Source organism: Photinus pyralis, unplaced genomic scaffold (assembly GCF_008802855.1).
Source record: "Photinus pyralis isolate 1611_PpyrPB1 unplaced genomic scaffold, Ppyr1.3 Ppyr1.4_LG1, whole genome shotgun sequence".
In the NCBI taxonomy this organism is placed as follows: domain Eukaryota; kingdom Metazoa; phylum Arthropoda; class Insecta; order Coleoptera; family Lampyridae; genus Photinus; species Photinus pyralis.
In genome coordinates this window covers 15,740,670-15,766,438 of record NW_022170249.1, presented here as the reverse complement: position 1 = coordinate 15,766,438, position 25,769 = coordinate 15,740,670, and the positions used below count along the sequence as shown (strand labels likewise).

General features: G+C 36.9%; 1 protein-coding gene across 1 annotated transcript in view; it reads left to right on the top strand.

Annotated features, from left to right (window-relative positions):
• Positions 1-25,769, top strand: part of LOC116176063 (protein jagged-1b) — a gene marked incomplete in the record, with an annotated part of 99,687 nt that overhangs the window by 54,801 nt on the left and 19,117 nt on the right. The window contains 3 exon segments of the mRNA XM_031494532.1: positions 16,068-16,122; positions 24,628-24,882; positions 25,415-25,475. Coding sequence (XP_031350392.1) covers positions 16,068-16,122; positions 24,628-24,882; positions 25,415-25,475 — 371 coding nt within the window.

Sequence of the window (25,769 nt, the reverse complement as noted above, 5' to 3'; positions counted from 1 at the left end):
ATTTGATTAAACATCCGTGCTCAAATTACACGGTAAAATTAAACACCCTCTAAAAAAATGTAGAAAGTGAAAGGCTTTTGCCATACCACGGAGCGGTGAAAAGGAAGGCTGTTAAGCACTAATAAACAGAAGTTAAATAATATTAAAGTAATACAACCGCTTACTGGGATCAATTTTAAAAACAATCATACGCCGCCTTTTTCGTTTATTCCAATCATTAATCGACTTCTGACATTACCAATGGTAAAAGTTTCTTTCGAATGCTATTTAAGCCGCCCATCGAGAGGATTGATTGATTATTTTATCGAATTTAATAAATGTTCCTATTCGTTATTAGTCGACTTTTCAGTATCCAAATTATCGATAATTTATAACGATCGCCTTTCGGCTATAGAATACAAATTCGCCGAAAGGTAAACGATCTCGTATACTCCAACCCTCATTCAAGAAAAAACACGCAGATCATCAAAATTTGTATAGTACATGAATATTAATTTCGCACGGATTTCCAAGACTGAAAATTTACATAATAGCTTTAAAATAGCAGCTGTATACTCGTCGTGCTTTGGCCTTCTTTCAGCTGTCTGTTGTTATGGGTAATTTCGAAAGACACCAGCGGAGAGTGCGTAACCAAAAATGTAAAAAGAGAAGCATTCGTGGGAAATTTTTATGATCGAGTTTCGCTAATTAAAATCTACGCTCGTTAATTTGAAAATTAAATGACGAGGCATTGTGCTTTCGAAATTTATTAAATTCATCGATGCATTTGAAAACCTTTCAATTGGAGTGATATTGGGAATTGAAATACGTGCAAAATTAATTAAGACTTGCATGTACACGTATTGCAAATTGAATTTCAGTTTGTCGACTAATTAAACTTCGCGGCTATTACAATTTAATTATTGAGTTCGTTTGATTCAGATGCAGTGCTGTGTTTTTGATCAATTTTTAAAGATTCGAGTAAAAAGCGCTGTCGCGATCGCTGATGTGGTATTTTTCTAAAGTAATGGACTAACTTATATACCTACCGGTAGCAAAATACCTCCACGTCCAAAGTCTATTCTTGTGAATCAATTTTTTTTCAAAATAATTTCTATTAAAATACGTGAAGCCGCTTTATCGTCCTATACTGTTACAGAAATAGATTGTTTCTTACGGGCAACAAAAACATAGTTCATTTTAATATTTTCACGCTCTTACAGCGTATAATTTCCAATTTAAAAATCCGTAGCTAATCGAAATTCGATTTATTAGTTACTATGTATTTCTAAAAATAGCCGAACTCGTACTTAATTTACGTCGCGTGATAACATATACATACGGAAATTGCGTATAGATAATGTATTTTGCGGTGACAATGCCGTAGCGGGAAGAAAAAGGGGTGAAGTGCATTACTCACATTTCATTGATGCACGTGTACGAAATTCATTCATTCAAACTCATTCAAAGGTTGTGGATAGGAAACGGAACCAGGGTCAGGATCTCGTTTCCTTACTGCTCTTATGTAAGACTCAATAGGAAACGAGACCAGACTTTCCGGTGTCCCTGAACTTTTATGGTGCATAAAGCACCTTCGAAAAATTTGATTTACTGTATTGTTTGTCTCGTTTTCATCCTTTTGTAGACTGCACCATTAAACGCACTTGTAATCCCTTTGCGCTAATGGATTTTGTGTGCGATTAATTAAACTTAGAAATTTTAAACATATGTACTTAACACCTTCTGCTTACACCTGACTTTAAAACTCTTATCAAAAACACTACGAATCCACAATAAAACGCTTCAACAGTAACGCTATCATCATCAATGGAAATTTGGTGACTTATCTACGTGGCTATGTACGAGTACTTAAGTACATTGAACGTCGATTTCGTTGTAACGATCTTCCTTGATTTAAATGATTTCAGACTAAGGGTGCAGCAGTGTCGCACTTTCCCCACAAATTTCCAAGCAAAGGTTCCTGATAAATATATGACATTACCGGACAAAAAGAAGAATATGACATACTGCAAATATTATCTTTTATGCTGATGTTTTTTTTTTATTTTTGTGTTGTGTTCGTTCATTTTCAAACCAATGTTTCTTCTTATTTTACTAACCTGTTAATAGATATTCCTACCCGCAAATTGCGCTATTCGTTTACATTGGCATTATTCTTTATTCCAGCCCCCCCTACTATTTTAATTGAATATTCGCATTAAATTCTACTAAGACTAGACGACTCAATCTTTTTTACCCCCCTACTGGCCCCACTAGTGGTATTTTAATTGAATGTTGTGATTTTGGTCGTGTTTTTAGGTGGGTTACTACATTATACTGAAGTTCGTTAATTACCGTTACTACTTACATGATTGCCATTTATTAAAATTTGTTTGCTATTTATCATATACAGTGTGTTCGAAATAAAAGGATTACCTCAATTTTCTTTTTAATTGGCGAGATACGAACAATTTGACAAATATAATTTTGTTTGTGAAATTACGATCTCTCCGATCGCATATTGACTCTTCCGGTATCACTTCCGGTTTGACAGGAATTGGGGGGAACTTTTGTTTTCCAAATTCATTGCCTATGTTTTTTAAGAGCAATCAATTTGCTGTACGACAACGTGAAATATACATTTGGTTGATATACAAGAAATGGAGAAATTCGTGATTCAATGTTTAGAAAACCTATTACACCTACTATGCCGTGTGCTGTCAGGATGTGCGGTGTCTGTTGTGTTACATGGGGAGATCGTATCGTGCAAAAGTAAATCTTCAAAACGGAACATTGAACAAGTTGATGTAGGCTTTTCTGTGTAACGCAACATATATACCACGCATCCTGACAGCACACGGCGTGCTATATTTCATAAGTTTTCCAAATCAGAATCAGTATAAAAGAACTTAAAACAATATTTATGGAAAGGCAAAACGATAACCGATGCGTCATCAATAAGAATGTTATCCAATACATAACAAAATTCAACGAAAAACATATGAGGTCGGGTCAGGTAAAAATTTAAATCGTAAATGGACTCCCCCCCCCCTTGTGTTAATGAGTCACGGAAACAGAATTAGTTTTCTTGAGAACCATTCTTTTGAACTCGAACGTGCAACCTATTGGTTTCTGGCTGCGAATTTCCCTTTATTCGTCTTCGTTGGGAGAGGGAATACGTCCGAAGAATTAAATATACGTTAGGAGGCCAGTTTTCTTGGGAGAGAATATTCTAAGCTCGAGCTTTGGTTGGAGAATTTTCCTTAAATGGTTTTTTAAGGGAACGTTTTTTTCTTAAGGCCAATATTCGGTTTCGAATGTCGAGCGAGGATTATGTCTTGGGTGAATTTTCCTGCAATCCCAATTTGTATTTCTTGACGTTGACGTATGAATAGTTTCTAGACATCATGTACATACATACGGAAAGGACATATTTTATTCATATAAACATGAATCCGCAAACACTTCTCTACCGCCTACAGGGTGTTGCAATTTCATGATTAATTAATAAACATATGCAAACTTAAGGTGCGAACTGTTAAAACCGAGGTTAAAACTAATCAAAACAGGAGATTATTCAAATAAAGCCAGGAGCTACTGGACCATTGTATTTCATTTAGCTAACTACGAAAAATGTAGTTTTATTTTTTTCCTCGCAAATCCGGAAGAATTACAAGAGATCAAAAAGTTTCTAAACAAACAATGTACCAGCGGCGGGACGAAAAAGAATTCAGGAGTAGAAAATGGAACATGACCACTGAAAAAATATCAGCCTGCCGATCCTTACTATCATTGACATAACCAATTACGCAAGGCCTTCAGCGAAACATGATCTCAAAAAGTGCAGAAGATATAAAGAAAAAACTTAATAAATCGAGCAATTATAACACTCTGTAAATCGGTAATAAGCGTTTGCGGGCCCTATAATATAAGCCAACCAATTAATTCGTCCCTTCCGTATGTATATCATATTTAAGAACACCCTGTATGTATTTTACCACCAAAATTGTGTAACGGGCCAACATCAAATCATGGTCACTGCACCAAAATTCCATAACGGACCAAGTCCAGTCGAGAAACGACTGCGTAAGTCAAAATCAAAACTCTCTGAAACTAATGGCACATGATCTTCAAGTAACAAACCTGTCTAGTAGTAGGACCTGCGTTGCGTTGTGAAACGAGTTGTTCCGTGCTCGAGCCTGTGTGTGTATCGCTCTAAGGATCGGCCAACCTGCACAACACGCAAGAAATGAGGGGGGAGGGGGGGGGAATGGAGTGGAATTAAAAACGTTAATAACAGAAACAATGAAATTCAAATTTCTTTCATATGGTGAGTTTATACAATCATTATCATTAGTTCAATATCATTAGATCATTATGAAACAGCCTATATAAACAAAGATATGGTTTCGTTGGTTAGCGATGCACAAATGATAGCGAACTAATGATAATGATTGTATAAACCCATCATGAATTACACGAGAATAGCTCTAGGGACATTCACCAAGGGCTCACGGTACGAAGAATATGAATATGGGTAGGGTAGGGCTCAGGCGTCTGCCAATTTGGTCTCATTGTAATATAAAGTTAGGGGTTTCGAGGGCCATTCCATAACAGTTTTCATATAACGTAAAAATTCAAATATCACCGCCGACCCATCGTACATAACAACCATTTAACTGAATTTTAAAAATCGTACTTGAAACATAGCACGTAAACAAAATCTCCCAGACACTATTAGTTATCTACACACCCTGTACATTAATCCTAAATGACAGCTACCTACATCCGTGGAAGCTACTATATGCCATATAATCAAATAATCAATCTAACACCTGAAGTCATAACAAGATGAAATTCAAATTTATTAAGTTAATACCCTGACAAATCGACAAGCTAGTAATACAAAACAATTACACCCTATGCACATTACAGTAATTAGAAAGGAAAAATAAAGGATACATTTACCTACACATACACTGAATGCCATTTACATTCTACTGCCTTGGCTAAAACTTCGCCACGTTCTCTTTTTAGCTCGAGTAAGAAAGCACAATGCGCACTCGCTCGCGAACCTTGGTCCTTGTACAATTTGAATTGCTGCACATTTCCAGTGGCGTAGCATATGTTTTTCTCCTTTACTGAAATGCACAAAAACAGTAACGACAAAATTCAAACACTTTCGGGTATGTTACATCACAAGGTATGATATGATATGATTTTTGGAAAATTTTCTTGTAATAAAATTTACTTCACATTGCATAGTTTTCGAAATGGAATCTTTTCCCAAATTTTCTAACACTAGGTGTGAAGCATTATGCGGGTCACTCTGTAATTGGGCGTAAGCCTGTTGAGGGCCTAGAACAAGAGGGACAATAAATAAATAAAATAAATAAATTGATCTTTATGTTTATAGAGGTGACCCTATCTTGGTACATATATGAATTTTGGAAAACAGACAGACAGACAGACGGGCAGACCGATAGGCAGCAATATAAAATTATAGACGATCTCGAATAAACGGCAAAAGTACTATAACTTTTTTAGTACCTAATAAACGTAGAAACTGTGCGTGCGTCTGTATTAAATTCAGGTACTAAAGAAAAAAATTAAATAAAAAATTGTTAATGAATCAATTGTTCAAATTGTTTTCCATTGGCCTAATTAAATTTGGTTATGTAATATAATATTTTCTTTTACGTTTCTACATATATTTATTTTATTTATTTATTTGGTCTTTATTTTTGAGTGGGCGGGATTTCAGCCAAGGGCTGCACTACCAACCCAACCCACTATACATTTACAAATATCCATGCCCGAACCCGGATTCGAACCAGGGTAACCACCTTAGTAAACTAACAATTAGGGCATCCTAGTATACTATAATCGCTTGTCGTATAAAATTGATCTAAAACGGCCTCCGATGTGCCAATTTTCAGAAATATATTCGCTTTAGTTTTCCAGATAATAATCGACTCGTCGCGGACACCCTGTATACCTTTATAAAACATGAAATAAAAATGCGTGGAGTGTGGAGTGCGAGGTGGAGTGACGAGAACATTGTTAACCGAAAGCTTGTGTTTGCGCTATCAAAAGAATTAAAAAAAATCCCTCCAGGTGGCGAAACTGTTTAATTAAATTCACATGAAAGTACCCTGTGAAAACCCAGCTTCGTACCTGAAGGAAGAAAAACAAGGTTATACCTACATGAAAACTGTCCCTCCAGGTGGCGAAACTGTTTAATTATTCACATGAAAGTACCCTGTGAAAACAGCTTCGTACCTGAAGGAAGAAAAACAAGGTTATACCTACATGAAAACTGTCTTTGAACCCTTAGTTGGAAGTAAGTGTAAATATGGCGTAATTCTTCGGAAATGGAAGACACAATTGTATGAGCCATGGTACGCCGTTGGTGGAGCTTACTATCTGCTGCAAAATTTAATTTACTTGCTGATTTTGTTAGGGCACCGAAAAACGTATATGCACTTCTTTCGCGCATTCAAATATTTATGTTTTTTGAGTAACATATTTGTGTATGATTTTATTTATCATTATTCTGTCTTTAATTGTGCATTGTGGTCAAACAAGTTGCATTTCCTTGAATCCAAACTACGAGTATATAGTGATTTCACTTGCACGAAAAATAAAAAAATAGATATGTTCTTGATTCAATATTTGAAAAGAAGAAACGCATAGATGCATAATAGGAATAAATATGTTTTTAGGAAAAAGTTCGGATTTGCAGAAATCAATTCAGAAGAACTGGTTAACTAAAAGTGTTCTATCTTGAAACGATCTAGAAATTATAATAGGATAGGTATTATAAAAGGAAGTGCCGAAGAGGTTGAGGTTAGGTGTTAAACTCCTTTATCATTTTCATAATCAAGCGTGTATTATTAGGCAATCAACAGAATAGATAATATTTATGACGGCCACAAGCAAGTACGTATATAACAAATAAGTCGGTAGCAAAGATAAACCCAAGTAGCGCAAGTGCCCTAAAGCTCTATTGTAATGATGCTGTCGAACATCTCAACTAAGCCCATAAAATCGTACGATGGATTATGAACGCAACCGTTCGATTACAAAATTAGTGCAACTTAAAAATCGCTTTGGGCTTTTGATAGGGATCGAGGAAAAGAATGCAAATGTGCTGTTAATCTGTTAACATAAATCGATTACGGGCACTTTTTTCTTGTGCACACACGGCACGCTACCTTGGGGATATGAGTGTAATTGAAACGGTATATTACAATTATTTATCAAAAAAAATTACACCTCCCCGAGGATATTGTTCCGATACTGTTAATGTTATAATTAATTGCTTCCAGTTTAAAAGTCCAGTCTCGATTCATCTTTTTGGATGTTTTTGGAAACAAAGTGTGATTTGAATACAAATTTATCGCGCAACAAAGTGTTTAACCAGACAGATTCTGTTTATAAAATTGACAATTTAACATAACTGGTATTCAGTTCATCGATGACAAAAATCTTGAATGGGTCTACCGAAACTTGAACTGTGATGATGTCGCTTCACAATTCTTCGACCTAGAGTCTTCGCACCTGTTCACAAGAAGGACATTGACCAGTTATTATCATACGCAACCCGTCTTTCCAGTTTCTATTTCATTGCATTTTGCTTGTTGCAGTCATTTCTTCCTTTACATTCCGTACCTTAAAAATATTAGTTTAACTTTTTATTAACCTACTTTACGTCGCGAGCATTATTTTTCTTCTTTGTAATGTCGTGACGAAATTTCCGTCACGTGATTAGTTGTGACAAATGTCTAGATTGTAATTTCGCGGTTGCACTTGAAAAGTTGCGAACTGCACTCTCCCACAGTTCCAATTGTTAATAATTGAAGACGCCCACACAAGTGAAATCCGTCGATAACGAAAATTTAAAACAGAAGTTACACCCTACGAATTTACTATGCACTATGCGCATTCAATTAAACGATTTTATTAATTTGGCTTTCAATGTATTTTATTACGTTAATAAATTTTATTTGTGGGAAAGCTATACATCGCGAGTATTTTTTCTTTGTTAAAGTTGACAAGATTCTCAATCACTGTCAAATACGTTTCGCGGAGGGTGGTTAGGTAAGAAATCTTGAAAACTGATGCAGACTGCTGATTTGGATAGGTTGTCGCTAGCACGGCATTTCCCTCGCTATCTTTGATCAGTGTTTTGACTGCATCTTATCCAAAGCTCTTGTTTCACGTTGCTGCATCTCTAATTGACACCCACATTCTTTACGCTGACTTATTGAAATGTGTAGAGAACGACTTTTTGTCGCTTTAATTAACTCTCAAAGACAAGTAGTAACTAATAACAAATCGTAAACAAATTTGATTTTAAACACGGTTTGACGTGCGTAAACGCAAAGTTTTGATTACATCAAAAACCTTCATCCGCACCTATTAATATTTCATTTGTTTCTTTTCATTTCTCAACAACCTCAATCTATTATTATTGTAAGAGGCTATTTTAACAAAAAGTAAGTGAAACGTTTTCTTAGCCTATAATTACCTAAAATGGAATCTGTTTTCACTAATGTTTATATTTTTACAAATACGGTCGGATACCTGTACCTGCCCAAGAAAGAAGCCTTCTTTCAATTACGTGAGAATATTCCTTGCATGGCGTGCTATCTGCTATTACAAAGCAACCGTGAAATGAATAAACATGTATCATTGCATTTCGTAATAAGTTGATTATTGGTCATTCATTAAAATTATGACGGTTATCTATTACAAGCCTGTCGTCGTAGCATAACATGAACCAGAATATTATCAACTTCCTGTAAAGATATTGAAGCGTTGACAAACTTCTAACAGGGATGCATACAACTTCCGCAAATCCTTGCGGTAACCGTGCACGCCGTTATACGGATTCGAGAGCGATTTTATTAATCGGTGCGTATAATTGGGCCGAGATTAAAACGTAATTGGTGTTTAATGCGAAATTAATTATGTTTATACGATTCTAATAACCTGTGTAATCTACTAGCAGTGTCCCTCGAAATTACGTTTTGTAATTTGATAAATTGGAAAATCCTTCCATGCTTTGATTCTTTTAATTATGCCGAATTAATAATTTTATGCCATTTATGTAGTTATTTAATAAATCGCAAATGATTAATGGTGCAAGTTTTCCATTTGAAGATTATGGATATATTAATTGAACTGATTTTCTGTGCTATTCTTTTTACATTCATTTTGGATTGGATTATAAGAAAAATCATAAAATTGGTTGTCTTCCTTAGGCCGCTACCAAAAGAATTTTTAGATTTTAGATTCGTTCTTTTCATATACCACCTACTGCCGTTTTGCATCATCGGTCGTGATGATTTCAGGTAATATAAATTAAATTAATTACAATTTTGGTACAAGAAGAAAACTATGGATGGCATATCATAGGGAATAAAGAAACCACTTATAACTTTATGGACTAGAAATGCTGGTGATATTCTCTAGTGTCAATTATATTCTTTTTAATTTTTTCATGAAAAGTGATGTGGCGGTTCCAGAGAATCTTCATGGTATGGGGGGGGGGGGGGCAAAAGACACATGTAGGTGATGCTGATGTGTTCAGATTTCATGAATTCAAGTCTCCGATGTCCACCATGCCCATACGGCAAATCTTTCATTGGTCTTGTCTATATAGTGCCGGTGTGTTTGTACGTGCACAATAAGCACAATCCGGTTAATCGTTCTTCAGGCATTCTTGTGCGTACCCACGTCTTTAATCCGTACAAAGTGGAGAAAGATCGTTCTGCACTCGCAACACTAACTGGAAGAGTAGCGAGTATAAGTAGCAATGGTCGAATTATGGCGAAGAGATCTACATCACATTACTGTCATGAATGTTATCTTGGTTCTTCTATTTAGTTCGCCAAAATTGTACTTCTCCTCGGAGCGATATTTCCATCTGTGTTTCTTCATATCCCAGTAGCCGATGATATTCTTTGCATATTGTCTTATACCACAATTCGGCCGGCCAATGTGGTGCAGTGGCGTAGAAGTGCGACTGCGGTACCAAGGGAAGGGTGTCGACTGTCGATGGCGGTTCGAATCGGGGTTCGGGCATGGATATCTGTTGATAGAGCAGCCTTGACTGAAACCCCACACGCTTAAACATAGATCCAAAAATAAATAAACAAAATAAATAAATTCCTCACTAATATAATCATTATCAATCTTCACTAATGTCTTTGACATGAGGATGTTTTTTTAGAAAGATAGAAAGTGGGAATGTAATGGAGATACTGTAAATGAAGTTGTTTATAACATTTAAAAATGTGCTTTTTTCCTCTTCGCCAAGCTTTTTTGGGCTCGTCCGAATACAAGTCGTTCGTGATTGTGTGACGTGGCGCTCAGGCCCTGGGTTGTAAATGGGCTAACTGGGTACTGGGTTGTAACCCAGGGCGCCACCAGCCGCACCGTCACTTTACCGGCCGCATCTGTGACATTGCTAAATGTCTATAATGACTCCTGCCATCACTGACAGATTATTATTGATATATAAACATTGAAATTTTGTATTAAAATACGATTTCGGGTAAAATTTATGTAAATTTATTTCTGCCAGTGGGGCATTCCTCTCCTTTGTGGTTCTTGGTGCATTTTGTCTTAAAATCAATACAGATAAATAACCCTATGAAGCTCGGCCACCCCGCCGGTCACTAAGTACAAAAATTAACTATTATAAACATTAGTTACGGGGGCGCCAAGCTAATTGTAGCCCAAGGCGCTAAAAGCAGCCCGGGGCCTGGTGGCGCTACTGTGCGATGGTGTACCTATACCAAACTGTTCGGATACACGTGCATATTCCTGCGTAAACGTACGAATTTCGATTCGTGCGAAAATGCATCCACTGTAAAAGCCTTACAGTGAAGATATTTACGTCGAATTTTTAGCGCATTTTTGAAAAAAATACGCTACTATATTCGATATGGCTGGCTGGCTGTCTGGCTGACATCTCAGCAATTACAATAGCTAGAGACTTCAGTAGATGTGCAGGCTCTAGTCTATTTTGAGTTAGTTTAATCATGAGATAGATAATAATTTTAAACTTCGCTAATAAAATACTGATTGATATTACCAAAAATGCGCTTTCATCGTGCATATGCTGATTTACAACTTGTTTTTATTTTGAAGCTTATAGTAACAGCACCTCAACATAAAAAATGACACCAACTGATTACTCCTGCGCCTGACCAGCGGCTGGTAAAATTAAAACCAATTCCCTTTATATCATTTGTTAGAAACAACACTTAGACTTAGGGTTTTTAGTGTTAGATTCCTTACGTAGCAACCTGGTACTTATATTTAAAAGAGAGTGTGCGCATAGTTTGCTCGTGCACAGGGCAACTTTTGATTCATTAAGATATTCGCATGCAATATTACTCCTCATTACACCTCAAACAATAGTAAAGTCGTTACCAACAATATGTTTCGTATGCATTGCACGCGAATTGGCGAGTAAACCTTTTTTTATTGCACTATTTCTGTCAAATTTTAACTGCAGATACTCTCAAATAGCGCTATACTCGAACCAATGTCGTTTTTCGCATTGCTTTAAAATTTGAACCGTGTTTCTAATAAACGCAAACATCGCATCGCAAAATTTTGCTGTGGCTACTTGGCTAGCACAGATAGCACCTGCGCATGCGCGTTCTGTCCAAATACGTTTAAGCTCTTTCTTTTATATGTGTAACAAATTTGGTTCCAATCGGTTCAGCAGTTTAGTCGGAAATGAGATTACAGATGGACCGACAGACAGACCGACATCATCGAGATTTTGTTGGATTCGAATTCCTGATGCTTCATAATGTGTATTTCCGTAAAAATGTGAGGCGTCATTATTTACCCCAATGCAATGGTAAAAATCAGATGTGCGCATGCGCAGACTACGCCATGTCAACTTTAAGACACATCTTCGAAATTTTAACCTTCAAGTACAAAAAAGCGCAATAGTAAAAATGAAATGCGCCGTGCGGAAACTGCTCAATGTCAACTCCTTAGTTATTGCTTGTAGGTATATTTTTTTTGAAATTTTAAGATGCATTTAGTAAAGGTTTACATATCTCATATTGTAAACATCAGGTTTACGTTTACGCTCAGGTTTACGTGTTAAAAATTACACTTTTTGGATGAGCTAGCGTTGGACGCACTGTTGGGATGCTTTGCTATGATTGGCGACTTTTTGTCTTACGTTTTCTCGTTTCTTTTTTTTGCGGTATGAACACGACAAGAAGTTCGTACGAAAAAAACAAGACGAAATGAGATAACAAGACTTTTTTCCCCATGAAGATAAGAGGTCGAGGAGGAGGGTAATAGTTATGCACGTTTTACTTACAAAAACAGCATCTCAAGAAATAATTCGAGGGGGAGGCCCCCTTTTATACAGCGAAATTTGATGGCCGTTTGGCACACCTTCAAGGTATAGGGTACCTACTGCAAAAAATTCCAGGACTCTAGGACCATTCCCCTAGGAGTACCTAGTTCAAAACGGTAGAAGTGGGTCCGGACAGACGGACAAAACGCAAACAATAACCCATTTTTTTTAATTCTTAAAAAATGCTTATACCCTTTTTTTGTTTCATGGACTTTATAAAAAAACTGGATTTGTCATTGACTATGGGACAAATAGTGCTTGAAAGACCTTGCAATTAACACCTTCTTTGAATAGGCGTCAGAGATCAATGCTGCTATGTACCAAAACTAATAGAATTGCTTAGCTATAACACTAACTAATATTGACCCAGAATATGGAGATGGATGTAAATACAAAAAAAATATGCGAGATTACCAGACGATAACCATGACTACGTGGTAGCCCGAAACAATACAAACTCCTTGTTTTTGAGCCAATTGAAAACAACATGCTTAGAGTTTCTAAAATGCATTCATAAACAAATAGATTCAAAAAATATTTGCAAAAACACAGTGAAATTACAATTTCCAACTTCGAAAAAGAGACCTAAAGATATTAGGTTTGGTTGGGTGAGAATGAGGGTGCTACCCGTAAGTTGATAGTACTATTTTTCTGGTATATTAGTGAATTTGGTTCTTAGAATTAATCTTTTACGAAATTTATATGGTTGGTTTGTTCCTTTCGTTGTTGCTTAATCTGCCAAACTACTGATTCAGTTCCTACTCGTTTCCTGGTCTTCTCTTTCCCTATCCTGCCTCCGTGGGCCCATTTCTTCATAATTTCTGTCATTTTGGTTCCTCCTAGGTGGATTCAGTTCAGATAATTTTGATTTTCTAATTTCGTTCCATAATTTTGTCTAGTGTCTCTTCTACCCTGTGTTTCTCGGTTTCAGTTATCTTACTGATTATTTCTTCTAAAAGTTGGATTGTCTTCTTGTATCCTTTCTAGCCTGTTGACCAGATTCTGGACTGCCGTTTCTCCTATCCAGTACCATACGTGGTCCACGTATCTTCCCCTTATTATTGTTCCATTGATTGCTTGTCAGTTGCGACCAAGATTGACATCGTCTTCCAATAGCTCCATTACACTGTTGGTCAGCGGTCTCGAAATTCTTCAAATAATTTTCTAACGCTTTCATAACATTTATAAGATGGCAATTTCTAAGATTGCCTTTGATGGTATAGTCCGTTTTCTGAAGATTTGGAAAACATTTAAATGAGGAACTTTGAATGTACCTTGCAATTAAAAACGTACAGTATACTAAAATACATAGAACATAGAATGCATTGCCTGTAAGTGCCCACAAGTCATAAGGTGAGTCAATAAACGTAAAGAAACAACACTGTGTTTCCAGTGGAGATAGAGTTCGCTGCTTAGTTACAAATGTTGACCGCTTTTAATTAGATATAAATCTGTATTTTAATTACCTACCTTTAAAAAATTGAAAAGAAAATAAAGTTACAGATATATCTTGAATTTAGCAAAAACGTTCCCCAATTTGTTGCATTTTGAAAAACAGTAGAAGTTAGTTTTTCGAGTAATTTGCAGGAATAGAGGCATATGTTTTATTATCAAAATAGACATTTTAGGCTACAGTTCATTTTGCTAAGGTATGATAGGTAAAAGGCAAATAACCCAAAAAATTTACCTTGATGTCAATGTTCAAAGTGAAAACCTAAAAATCGAAAAACATCACTTGAACATACCAATTTCTCGCATCAGATTAAACAGTTTGCTTACTTGGCGAGTCAAATTTATTATCATTATGTTTATCTGATTATATATCCTGGCCCCCCGTCAATTCGCGCTACAATGAATATGGCCCACAAAACAGACACATATTTGATAACCGAACATAATCTTTACCAAACTTCCGATTTAGTTAGAAGTATGTACAGATATCCCCCATGACGACGTCCGTCATCGACTTTGATCTACATACAAGAAATGACATACTCAAAAGATACCTAAACTATGGACACAGCTGTTAGTCGTACGTAAAAAGCGAGCTTTGTATCCCATCCCTCATATCTGGAGAATAAATATCAGATCGAACGACTATTTTTCCTACCTATGAAATATGAAGATAATGTTTCTGCAACAATAGCCAATATTGTGTAATCGTGCCTACTTTGTTCTTGAAGAGTTATTTATTCACCGAGTTGTCATTGTGGGTTTAAATCTCACGATATTTAACAACCCATTCAGAGAGAATAACGCTTCGGCTGAATACATAATACATGAAGATCATCGGACAATATAACTAAAATCCACTTTGAACGAATTACCCTGTCGTCTTCTAACATTTATTGCTAAATCGCATAGTTTCAGTATTTTATTATTAATAATATGTCATTTACAATCGATAAGGTACGACGATGTATTAACGTAAAAACATTTTACATAAATTTACTATTTATTGAAGTTGGCGACAGAGATTGAAGGTTATAAATTACTATAATGGGATGATTAAGCGATTTCATTTGCATAAACTTCCTATAAATAATGGAAGTGTGCTGTAGGCCCGTTTTGTTAGTAAATTAATAAATATAATTATTTACGAAAAAATCCCGAGATTTCGCCCACGTTCGCGTTAGATTGGATTAGGAAAATGCCCGCCTTTCATTTGCCTTTTTCATAATCTTAATTTTAAGGAAACTGAATTTATCGTGTGAGCAAATGTCGTGACTAGGCGGTTTTAGTTAACACAGGTTAAATGTGGTATATTAAATAGCACTGTTACTTCTGACGTGATCTGCTAACATCCTCGTTTTTCTTCGACATTTTTGAGGTAATGCTCAAGTTTATATTCTTGTGCTAACAGCGAACCGTTAAGATTTTGTTTACCGACGATGGGTCAAGATGTGCGGAATTCACAATTGCAAATTAAGCTCGAGAGGTACACGAATTTAATTTCTGTTGGTTGTTTCGCTTGGAAGGGTTAGTTTTGCAATAAAACAAAACGTGAAATATTGGAGTGAACGCCATAAAACAGCAAGAAGGGCATTTAATTTTCTGTCGTCGTGGGGGTTCATTCTTATGCTTTTTCGCGTCGTGTTAAAATGTTGCCTTCGCTTATTAACTTCTTTTGTTGTCTAACAATTACCTGGTAATTATTAAATATTTTTCAGTTTTAGCTCTAACGTTTCGTACCGTTTGCGGCAGCACGAAGTTATAAAAGGTTCGCTTTTAAACATTTTCAAGCGTCAAAACGTCATTTCTAATACGAAATGGCCTACCGGAGCTGAAGGATGGCGAGCTTTATGAATATTTATGTATGCTTGCGCAACATGTAAAGTAGTTTAATTTTTAACGAGCTTGTAAATGGATTTCTTCAGATCGAACCATTGTAAAATTAAGCCGAAAAATTGACGAACAATAAAAAAGATTAATTTCCCAATCACACCTCGCCACTGCCTTGCTAACATAATCAATATTTATGTAATACTTCCTTTTCCAACGAAGATTTCACAAACGTGACTCATAATATCTCACACATCCATTAGTTATAGAAATTTAAAATAATTTCAGCAAATTTATTAGTGGGTAGTGAAATACTATGAAATTCTTGCATAGTAATATGCCGGTCCACACGCCGCCCGTCTTCGTCGATTGCATAATTGAATATATTTTATTATTGTTTCAGAGATCCTTCACGCTCATCCTTCAGGCTGTGGACCATAGCAATTTTACATTACCAAGTAAGTATCGTTTTATTACCGAAATTCGTTTTGTCCTTGCCTTAAGTCAAATAAAGAGAGAAGGTTATAATTAGGGCGTCGAGCTTCCAACTTGGTCAAAATGTTATACACCCCTCGGGACAAACGTGCCTTGTTAATAAAGCTCATTCCCATCAGCATCACATTCAACCTACTGTTTATGATTCATAATACCATATAGAATTAAACTCTGTCATCAATTTTTTAAGACATCATTTGTACTATAATTGCAATATATCTTATTGTTAGGGTATTGTGCAAGTGATTCTTTTAATTTATCCCACCAACTCATTTCATGTATACTTGGGTGGCGTTAACGTGCAGTACATTTGATAATTCCGTATTCGTATAACCATTGAATAATGGTATAACGATTTGATTTGATTTGATGTAGCTCGATATTTCAGATTTCACGAAGGATGGATTCTATTTTAATGTTTTCATCTTCATGTTTTTATTTTGGATGCACCATGTTTTACAGTGTAAAGTTACTGTCCCTAATTTTTATTGTATACTACCATTGAATAAAGAATCAGATTTATTATTCAATGGTACTACCACACACACTATCCAAAATAAGAGATGAATTCAGCGCTACATAAGGTCCAGAATTTGGAGTCAAATGTTTTTTCTCAGTCTCGGAAGTTGGAGCAGCAAGTGAGAACTCAAAAATTGTTCTTTGAGTTTTTGGAGACGAGGTGACGCTGTTAGTATAGTCTCTATCAAGTCCGCTGAAGTCTAAACAAACATTCTCTCTAAATAAACCAATAGTTCCAAATGTTTCCTGTGGGAAATACGTCCCCTAATTTGCGACTCGTCTTTAATTTTTTCGTAATACATACAAGGAACTATACCTACGTAATTGATTTCAAATTTCTTCCTTCACGATGGTGTACTTATTTTTAGACGGAGTGTAAAAAATGTTGATAGGGTCTTTGAACAAGAAAAACGTCAGTGAGAACTCCCAAAGACATACAATATTTTAAAATACCTTATAAACTTTATTGACACTAATTAAGGGGAAAGTTTAAATAATTTCGATTCTACTCAGAGGAAACCTGCAGTGATCATTGGATGGCGAAATTTAAGATAAGTCTCAGTGAACCTGAAATTATTTGAATTTTCACATCCTGAACATTTTTACTCTAACGAACCTCTCAATGGGACTTTGTCGTTCTGTATCACTACTAGTCACCTAGTTTAAGCTTTTTCGTTGTGGTTTCTTTCTTATACGGTGTAGTACAGCCCAGCGATCAGTGTCTCCGATCACCACATCTATCTGCCTCCCCCTAAAAAGTTCTACTAGAATCCGCGTTACCTTATGTTCCATTTATAAGGAGAATGGGGAGAATTCCATCTCCCCCGGCTGATTTATAAGGCTTGTGGCAGCCTATTGCCCAGCGGACCCTGTTTGGGGTGAATATAATTATATGGCCACTAAGACCGTTGTCAAATTTTTTTCGCAGGACAGGGGTTCGCATTTAGAGCTGAAAAGTTTCTCTAGTTGAGCCCGTGTGTTCCCTGTTTGGTTCCATTATGGTTACCAACGGATTGTTCATCTCTTTTGAGAAGACTTCCGTAGGCTATGGGAATTTCTTCTGTCGTCGGACAGACTCTTTCCCAAGACGCTCTTTTTGGCTTTCGAGTCGCTTTACTGTACTCGGAGAGGGACGTTCTATATTCATCCAGAAACCCAATGCGCTTGGCTTTGTTAAAAATTTAAAAATTATTATGGTTCCACCGCCCTCCTGCAGAGTTCTGAGGTGTTACTTTTCAAGAACTCCTCGTACAGTGCCAAATATGTTGTACGAGGATCTTGGTATGAATGTTTCTCTATCTTTATACTAAAGCAGATTTGTGGTGTGATAGAGAGGACTCATCAGAGGGGATGGAGGATCCCATTATTCTACCTGCCAGAAAAGAGGAAAAGGTATTAATATCTAGGAATTTATATCCGTGCTGACCCAGTGGAGGTGATGATAGTTGGCTTCATATAAGAAGATGTGGCGGCACTGCTGCCTCACTTTCCCCCGGGAAGTATGCCGAAGCACACGCTATTTTGGCAACACCGGTGTTCATTGGCGCTTCGACCACCATAGCGACTAGGTCTTTTCTTTGGTGAACCTTGTGGTGGCCGCTATCGCCATGTGCAGGTTCATCCTTACGTCCCCCGGGATGGTGATGTAAATAAGGAGGGACGACCCTTATCTTGACCCTGTCGGTGTATTTCACTTGGGCTTGCTCGTCTAGTTGAGGCAGTTGTTTTCTCCGATGCCTATTGGAGCTACCTTGGTGGGTTCTGCTTTGAATGTTCCACCAGAGCCTTCTTTAGGCTTTAAGGGCCCAGTCCATTCATTTCCCTTCACCTCCTCCCTGACAAATTATTCAGTCCAGTGAAATCGGCCTTAGTAATACATAATTCCGTGTACAATGGCAAACGGTCACCAAACGGCATTCACGATAAAGAAGAATCCTAATGTTGACTTTAAATTTTATTAATTTGGAAGACATAGTGGTCTCGATTAACTCTCGACAATTCCAAAGAATTAACTAAACAAATTTTAATTAACATAATTGACATAATTCTTGTTCACATATAGAAAAATCTGACATGAAAACTCTATCTGCCGCATTTTGGATTCAATTACACACAGCTCATTAATTGACCAAGACACAAATTTATTCCGCCACATTGTCTGCCCTATTTAATGGATTGACCACTTCCACCATAAAATAATCTCCTTCTTTATGAATTTTCAAATAACTCGCCAACCACAATTGACTTGACATGAATAACGCCAGCTTCGGCAGGTCTCACTTACGCCGAGAAACGCGCACATCATCTTAAAACACCCGCATCTTTTTACCAGAACCACATAACAATAAAACTTCTTATCGCAAATGGTCAGATATCCCCATTTCTATCACGAAAAATTCGAGCAGATCTGTCTTACTTCTAGCATCCTATTGAACAATTTACAAAAGTGATTAAATTAAAATCGAAAATTAGACATATACACAAATTAAACCAATATTGGGAGTACAAATTCAAACGAAACGATCACACTTTATGTTTATTCGTAAAAACCCTCCAGATTTACTTTACAAAATTGAAATATTTCACATACAGAGTGCCCCAACCTTATTGAAGGTGCGAATACCAAATTAGCGTTTGTGTAACGTAGTTTACACAACAATAAAATAGGTCTCTGAACTTTTCTTTCGAATTAATAACAATTAAATGTACAGAGTGTTCAGACATTCATACCAAATTCCTTAAAAATTCAAAAGGGTAGTTTGTAATTACGTCTCTATATATGTATAAGAAAGCTATTGTAGGATTATTATTCGCTTTAATTTAACAAAACCATCAAGCTAATAAATGGTACTCTGCTGCAAAAAAAAACAAATAAATTTCACGTTTAAAACTATGGTAAATATTCCGAATGTGCGGAAACTCGTCTAAGAAAGATTGCGCATTATGCTTCGTGGTATTCTTCATAGATTGCTACCGAATATGTCTTTACCAAAACTTAACAGGCCCAAGTTATTAGAAGCAACCCATGAAGTGAGACAGTTTTTTCCTATCTTCTTCTACAGTTTTGGCCCGATTGTTTTCAAATTGGTGTCGTCGAAAAGATCTTGTAAACGCGCACAGCTCATGCGTGAATTTTGTTTTTTTTTTCTATGGGCGAAATTAACCACTTTTTGCAAGGCACACATCTTCGGGGAGTAATCAACCTTGGGCGCTGAAAAGTTTCTTAGAACTCGAATCGCGGTCTCTCTTTCTCCTGTCGCCAAGTCGCTCGAGCTATGGAGAAGTTCCCCAAAAATTAAGTAGTATTTTGTGAAGCGTCAAAATTGGCTAATAAAATACTGGCCTGCCACACAAAATGCGCTGAAATCCCTTAGATTTCACACGAGGACTTTTTTATATTTTCACCATTCTTCAATATCAAATTTATGCATTCAGTTGAACAGTATCAAAAAATCTGTATCTGTTCAAGTAACGAAATCGGCAAATTTCGGTTTTTCTGGAAGTAATCGGGATTTTCTGGTTTTCTTTAAAGCATGATAATGAATCTTTAAATGTGCATCTTTTCTCTAGTTTGACAATCATTGTATCTTCTATGGTTTCGGAGATCCCCTTATCGGGACACAGTGGTCAGTGTGTATGTCGTAGCCTTTTAGTAAAATCCGTCGTTTCACTCCTATGATGATTTCATGAAACTGTGGCACAGTGTACTTTCTAGGGCCAAGCGATTGGGTTCCCTTCCCCATCGTGATCAATAATACATGGTGTCCCTTATCGATCTAGAAGAGGAGGAGAAACTAACCCACACGTCAAATTGTCAGGGTTTCACTAAATCACTAGGATTTTCGTGAAATGACGGATTTCACTAAAACATATACAAATTTGCACAAATTTATTCGGATCATAGGATTTCCCAGATAAAAATCGACTCGGCTAACCGCCGTTGAACACCATTTGTCGCTAGAAAATGGGCAATGAAACGAAGCATTTTGAGAAATGCTGAGTGGGTCAATTTATGATGACGAATTGATGAACAAACCTGGGGACCGAAAAACTTTTTTGTGATGGCACACCTTGACCTCACGGAAATTTTTTTTTCTTAGCTACGAGTAATCCTGGCGCACACGGAAGTTATACTACCTAAACGTATTGTAACGGAAATGTGCAAGGACAACTGCACACATTGTTCTAAAATAGAAGACAAGATTGGCCATCTGCGACGAACAACTGTAGAGAGTGAGAAATGGAAGCCAAGTGAAATCAAAACGGCCCAAGAAAACGACCCAAGTATAAAAACTGTTCTGAATTGGATGCGCCACGGTAAAAGACCAGGCTGGCAAGACATTAGTGCCACAAGTCCTGAAGTAAAGAGTTATTGGGGCCAATGGAATAGCCTGACTCTGAAAGACAACCTGTTGTATAGGACCCTTGAAAGTGAAGATGGCACCGAATCGACGCTGCAATTAGTAGTACCTAGAAGCAAAGTGTCGGAAGTATTGCGAAAATTGCATGACGGCGCTTCCGGAGGACACTTTGGTATTACGAAAACGTTGCAAAGGGTACGTGAGCGATTCTATTGGGTCAACCGTAAAGAAGATGTCCGGCGATGGTGTCAAAAATGTGAGTTATGTGCTACTGGAAACGGACCAGTTTCCAAGAAGAAGGCACCCATGAGGCAGTATAACGTTGGTAGTCCGATGGAACGAGTTGCTATCGATATCGCAGGACCGTTTCCCGAGACAGATGGCGGAAATAAATATATCCTAGTCGCTATGGATTATTTCACAAAGTGGACTGAAGCTTACGCCATTCCAAACCAAGAGGCAGCAACAGTTGCAGAAGTGTTGGTAAAGGAGTTCTTTACACGTTTTGGTGTTCCTATAGAAATCCATTCAGACCAAGGAAGGAACTTTGAATCGGCTTTGTTCCAAGATGTTTGTCGATTGGTAGGAGCCAATAAAACCAGAACAACACCTTTGCATCCTCAGTCAGATGGAATGGTGGAGAGAATGAATCGAACGATGGGTAAATATCTTTCAAAAGTCGTGGCAGAACATCAGAAAAATTGGGACCAGTACCTCCACCTGTTCCTTATGGCATATCGATCAGCCGTCAACGAGACCACGGGTCAGACTCCTGCCTGCCTTATGTTGGGTCGTGAGCTACGCCTTCCATGTGATCTCGAGTTTGGGCGTAAACCCAATGAAGAATATGTCGCAGGTGAAAATTATGTTGACCAACTAAAGGCGAAGATGAACGACATTCACGACTTGGCTAGAAGTCATATTCAGATTGCCAGCGATCGCATGAAAAATCAATACAACCTCCGCTCGCCCAATGAAACTTTTGAAGCTGCAGATCTGGTATGGCTGCACAATCCACAGAGATGAAGAGGTCTTTCTCCCAAGCTACAAAGACAATGGGAAGGTCCGTATGAGGTGATCAAGAAAATAAATGACGTGATATATCGTATCAGAATGAACCACCGGAAACCGAAAGTTGTCCACATTAATCGACTCGCACGATATGCCGGATCCAACAACAACGAAGAAGTTAGAGGTATTCGAGAAGAGGAACGCATCTTTGGGATCGAGCCAAGCTTTAACGATTTTATGTCAAATTACGCCCAGCGGAAGAAAGCTCGATTTGGCGTTACTCAGGAAATTTGTCAAAATATTTTTGAGCTTCCGGTTAACGTTTCCATCGCCCATTGTGTCGCCGAAGACCTTCGCATGGGTAGAGGTATAGCTTCCGTATTCCGGAAAAGATTTGGAAGAATAGACGAGTTGATAAAGCAAAGACCACGAGTGGGTAAAGTACTGCGCTTGGAAGATAGTCAACGCTCTTTGTTCTACTTGGTTTCAAAGAAAACGTCAGAAGGCAAACCCACCTATGAAAACCTCTGGTCTGCTTTAAAAAGCTTAAGGAAACTCATGGCATACTATGACATAAATAGCTTGGCGATCCCGAAGATTGGATGTGGTTTAGATGGGTTGGACTGGAAGATAGTGCGAACCATGATCGAAGTGATTTTTAGAAACACTAGCGTTCGAATTACAGTATGCTGCTTCGACCCACAGGGGACGACCCTCCGCAAAACTGTGGACTGTTACTTTTTCAAGAAAGGTGTTTGTCGAGCAGGCTCTGACTGCAGATTCCGACACGAGGCATTAAAAAGTAATACTAACGCAGTTTCTGAACGAGACGTCCAGAATTAAGAAGGGGGCAGTGTAACGGAAATGCTCCAGACATGACGTCGCCTTTGGCGCTCTGGAATAGGGCTGGGCGATTACGGGTTTGAATAATCGATAATCGATTATGAAAGATAATCGATTACACTGATTAATCGATTAATCAAATAATCGATTAATCAAATAATCATTTAATCAAATAATCGATTAATCAAATAATCGATTAATCACCTAATCGTTTAATCAAAAGTCGATTGTCACATACAAGGAGTGATAAATATCTGTTTGTATGCATTAATACGTTAATTATTTAATAATAAAAATAAAAAATAATTCCATTACTCTTTTCATCAAATCGTTCATTACTAGGCAGATCGATTAATCAATAATCAACAAAGTGTCCCTGGTTCGAATCCGGGTTCGGGCATGGATATTTGCAAATGCATAGTGGGTTGGTTGGTAGAACAGCCTTGGCTGAAACCCTGCCCATTTGAAAATGAAGGTCAAAAATAAAAATAAATAAATAAAAATAAATGATTAGGCAGCTTACTCTCCGATGAGGTGTGCTTTAGTTTTGATGATACAATCTTAATTCATTTTAGCTGCTTAAAGTGACGTTTTAACATCCGCTATAAAATAAAATAATACTTGTGAGCTGTGAGTGCTCCTTTTTGCGTAAACTGATGATCCAGCTAATAATAATCAATTAAAATTTACTTAATAATTGATTAATCAAACAATCGATTAATCAAATAACCGATTAATCAAATAATCGATTAATCAAACAATCGATTAATCAAATCAACGATTAATCAAATAATCGATTAATCAAATAATCGATTAATCGATTAATTTAATAGAATAATCAAACCCGATTATCGATTATCGTTTGATTATAATCGATTAATCGATTTTTTTGCCCAACGCTACTCTGGAATTTTCTACGCGCGCGATAGTAATATTCGAGAATGTTCGGGACTTACATTGCTTGCGTGTATAAATGGTTGCGGACCGAACATCGCGGAGGCTACTACCGAACGAGTACGTAAACATCGAGCGCGGATATAAATTGCGAAGTGTGAGTGATATAAATAATCGATATAAATTGTACGGATTTTATAGTGTTTTAGTTCTGTTTAATAAATATTGATATAAATCGAACCCGAATTTATAAATCACGTTACAGTATTCTACTCCAAGAAGCCCCTAATTTTAAAGCATACGTTGTGAATAAACTTGAACTTTTTAAAACGTTTGGTAAGCGGGGTGTTGTCATTGGATTGGGGGATGTAATTTTATATGTTGCATCATATTTGGTTTACTGGGTGCTATCGAAACGTTTAATTAAACCAAAAAGCTCATTAAAAGTTTAAAGTCAACCCCCCATAGCAATTTGCAAGCATGGCGTTCGGCTCGAAGTCAAACTGATTAAATTTCGCTGGGAATCGATGATTGAAACAGAAACTCCCTAGACGTACCTTAAATCGGAAGCTTTTATACCTCGTATAAACGTACTCCCACGCTTACAGTGATTTTCTTCAATTAATTGTCCTTTAGTTTTTCACACTTATTTGTGATAAGTGCGATTATTAGTTATTGACTTGCGAAGACATTCATATGAAAGTAGTTTGTGACATATGAATTATTACAGACATTTCTCAAGTGTGTTTACATACTTAATAGTCATCCTACACAGTTAAACACTTAAAGGATTTTTAACTATTTTGTTAAACATGTGCTCATTTAACCTTTTTGTTTCAGTTACGAATAATATAATAGAAGAAGCGATATATTCCGGTATAATCGATCCAAGTCCGGAATGGCACACGTTAAACCATCGAGCTTTAAAGGCGCGCATTACTTATAGGGTTAGGGTGAAGTGTGACAACCATTACTACAACGCTACCTGTACGAAATTTTGTCGGCCCCGGAACGATAAGTTTGGACATTATCGATGTGATTCGAACGGTGATAAGGAGTGCATAGAGGGATGGAAAGGAGTGAATTGTGAAATTGGTAAGTACTCTAATTGTATTTGATAACTGAAGAATCATTCATCAATTAACGATGATTCGATATCGAATGGAAAATGTGAATCTTTATGGACATGAACCATGGCGTGTTTTATTCGATGAAACATTTCAAAGAGATAGTTAAATGTATTTAACTGCCTTCTGCCGTAACTGACTGGTACTTTGCGTTTTGTAAGCACACAGCATGTAACGTAGCTTATTAGAGCTTACTTTACACCCAGCCGTGTTTACTGCTAACTTAATAGGAGTTTTGCTGCCTCAACATGACACCGATTGACTGCCTATTGGCAATCGATGCGATAATGCACATGCAGACTGCCAATGCACGGCTGTATTTCACTTTTATTAGACAATTAATTTCAAATAGAAATCAAACAAACGTATATCATCCTTGTATATCTGTACAGTTTATACAAGTTTGCTCAGTATTTTCAATTCACTGTCAATTACTCTAGCGAAATTAAGCTAATTAAGGTAAGCACGATGAGAGAAGTAATACTATGAATTTGTTACAGCCGCTTGTAAAACTGGTTGTCATCCAGTACACGGAAGATGTGATAAGCCGGGGGAATGCAAGTGAGTATCTTTAAATATAGGCCATTCGCATTAAAAATATTGCCTACTAAAGAGTCACGATATCCAAACTACCACCCAAGGAGTGGTTAGTGCAAAACTTCATCTAGATATACCTTGATGTACGTTTTGTCTCATTTTTCGTTTTCGTTTTTTGTTACCTTCAAATATTGTTTAGATCCCTTCGTTCTATGGCAGATACGAAGTGTTTGTAAATAAATTTCCGTTATAATTGCATGCTACGCCTACTAAATTTATAATTAAACTAATTCTCGTTAACGTTACTCACGGTTTTTT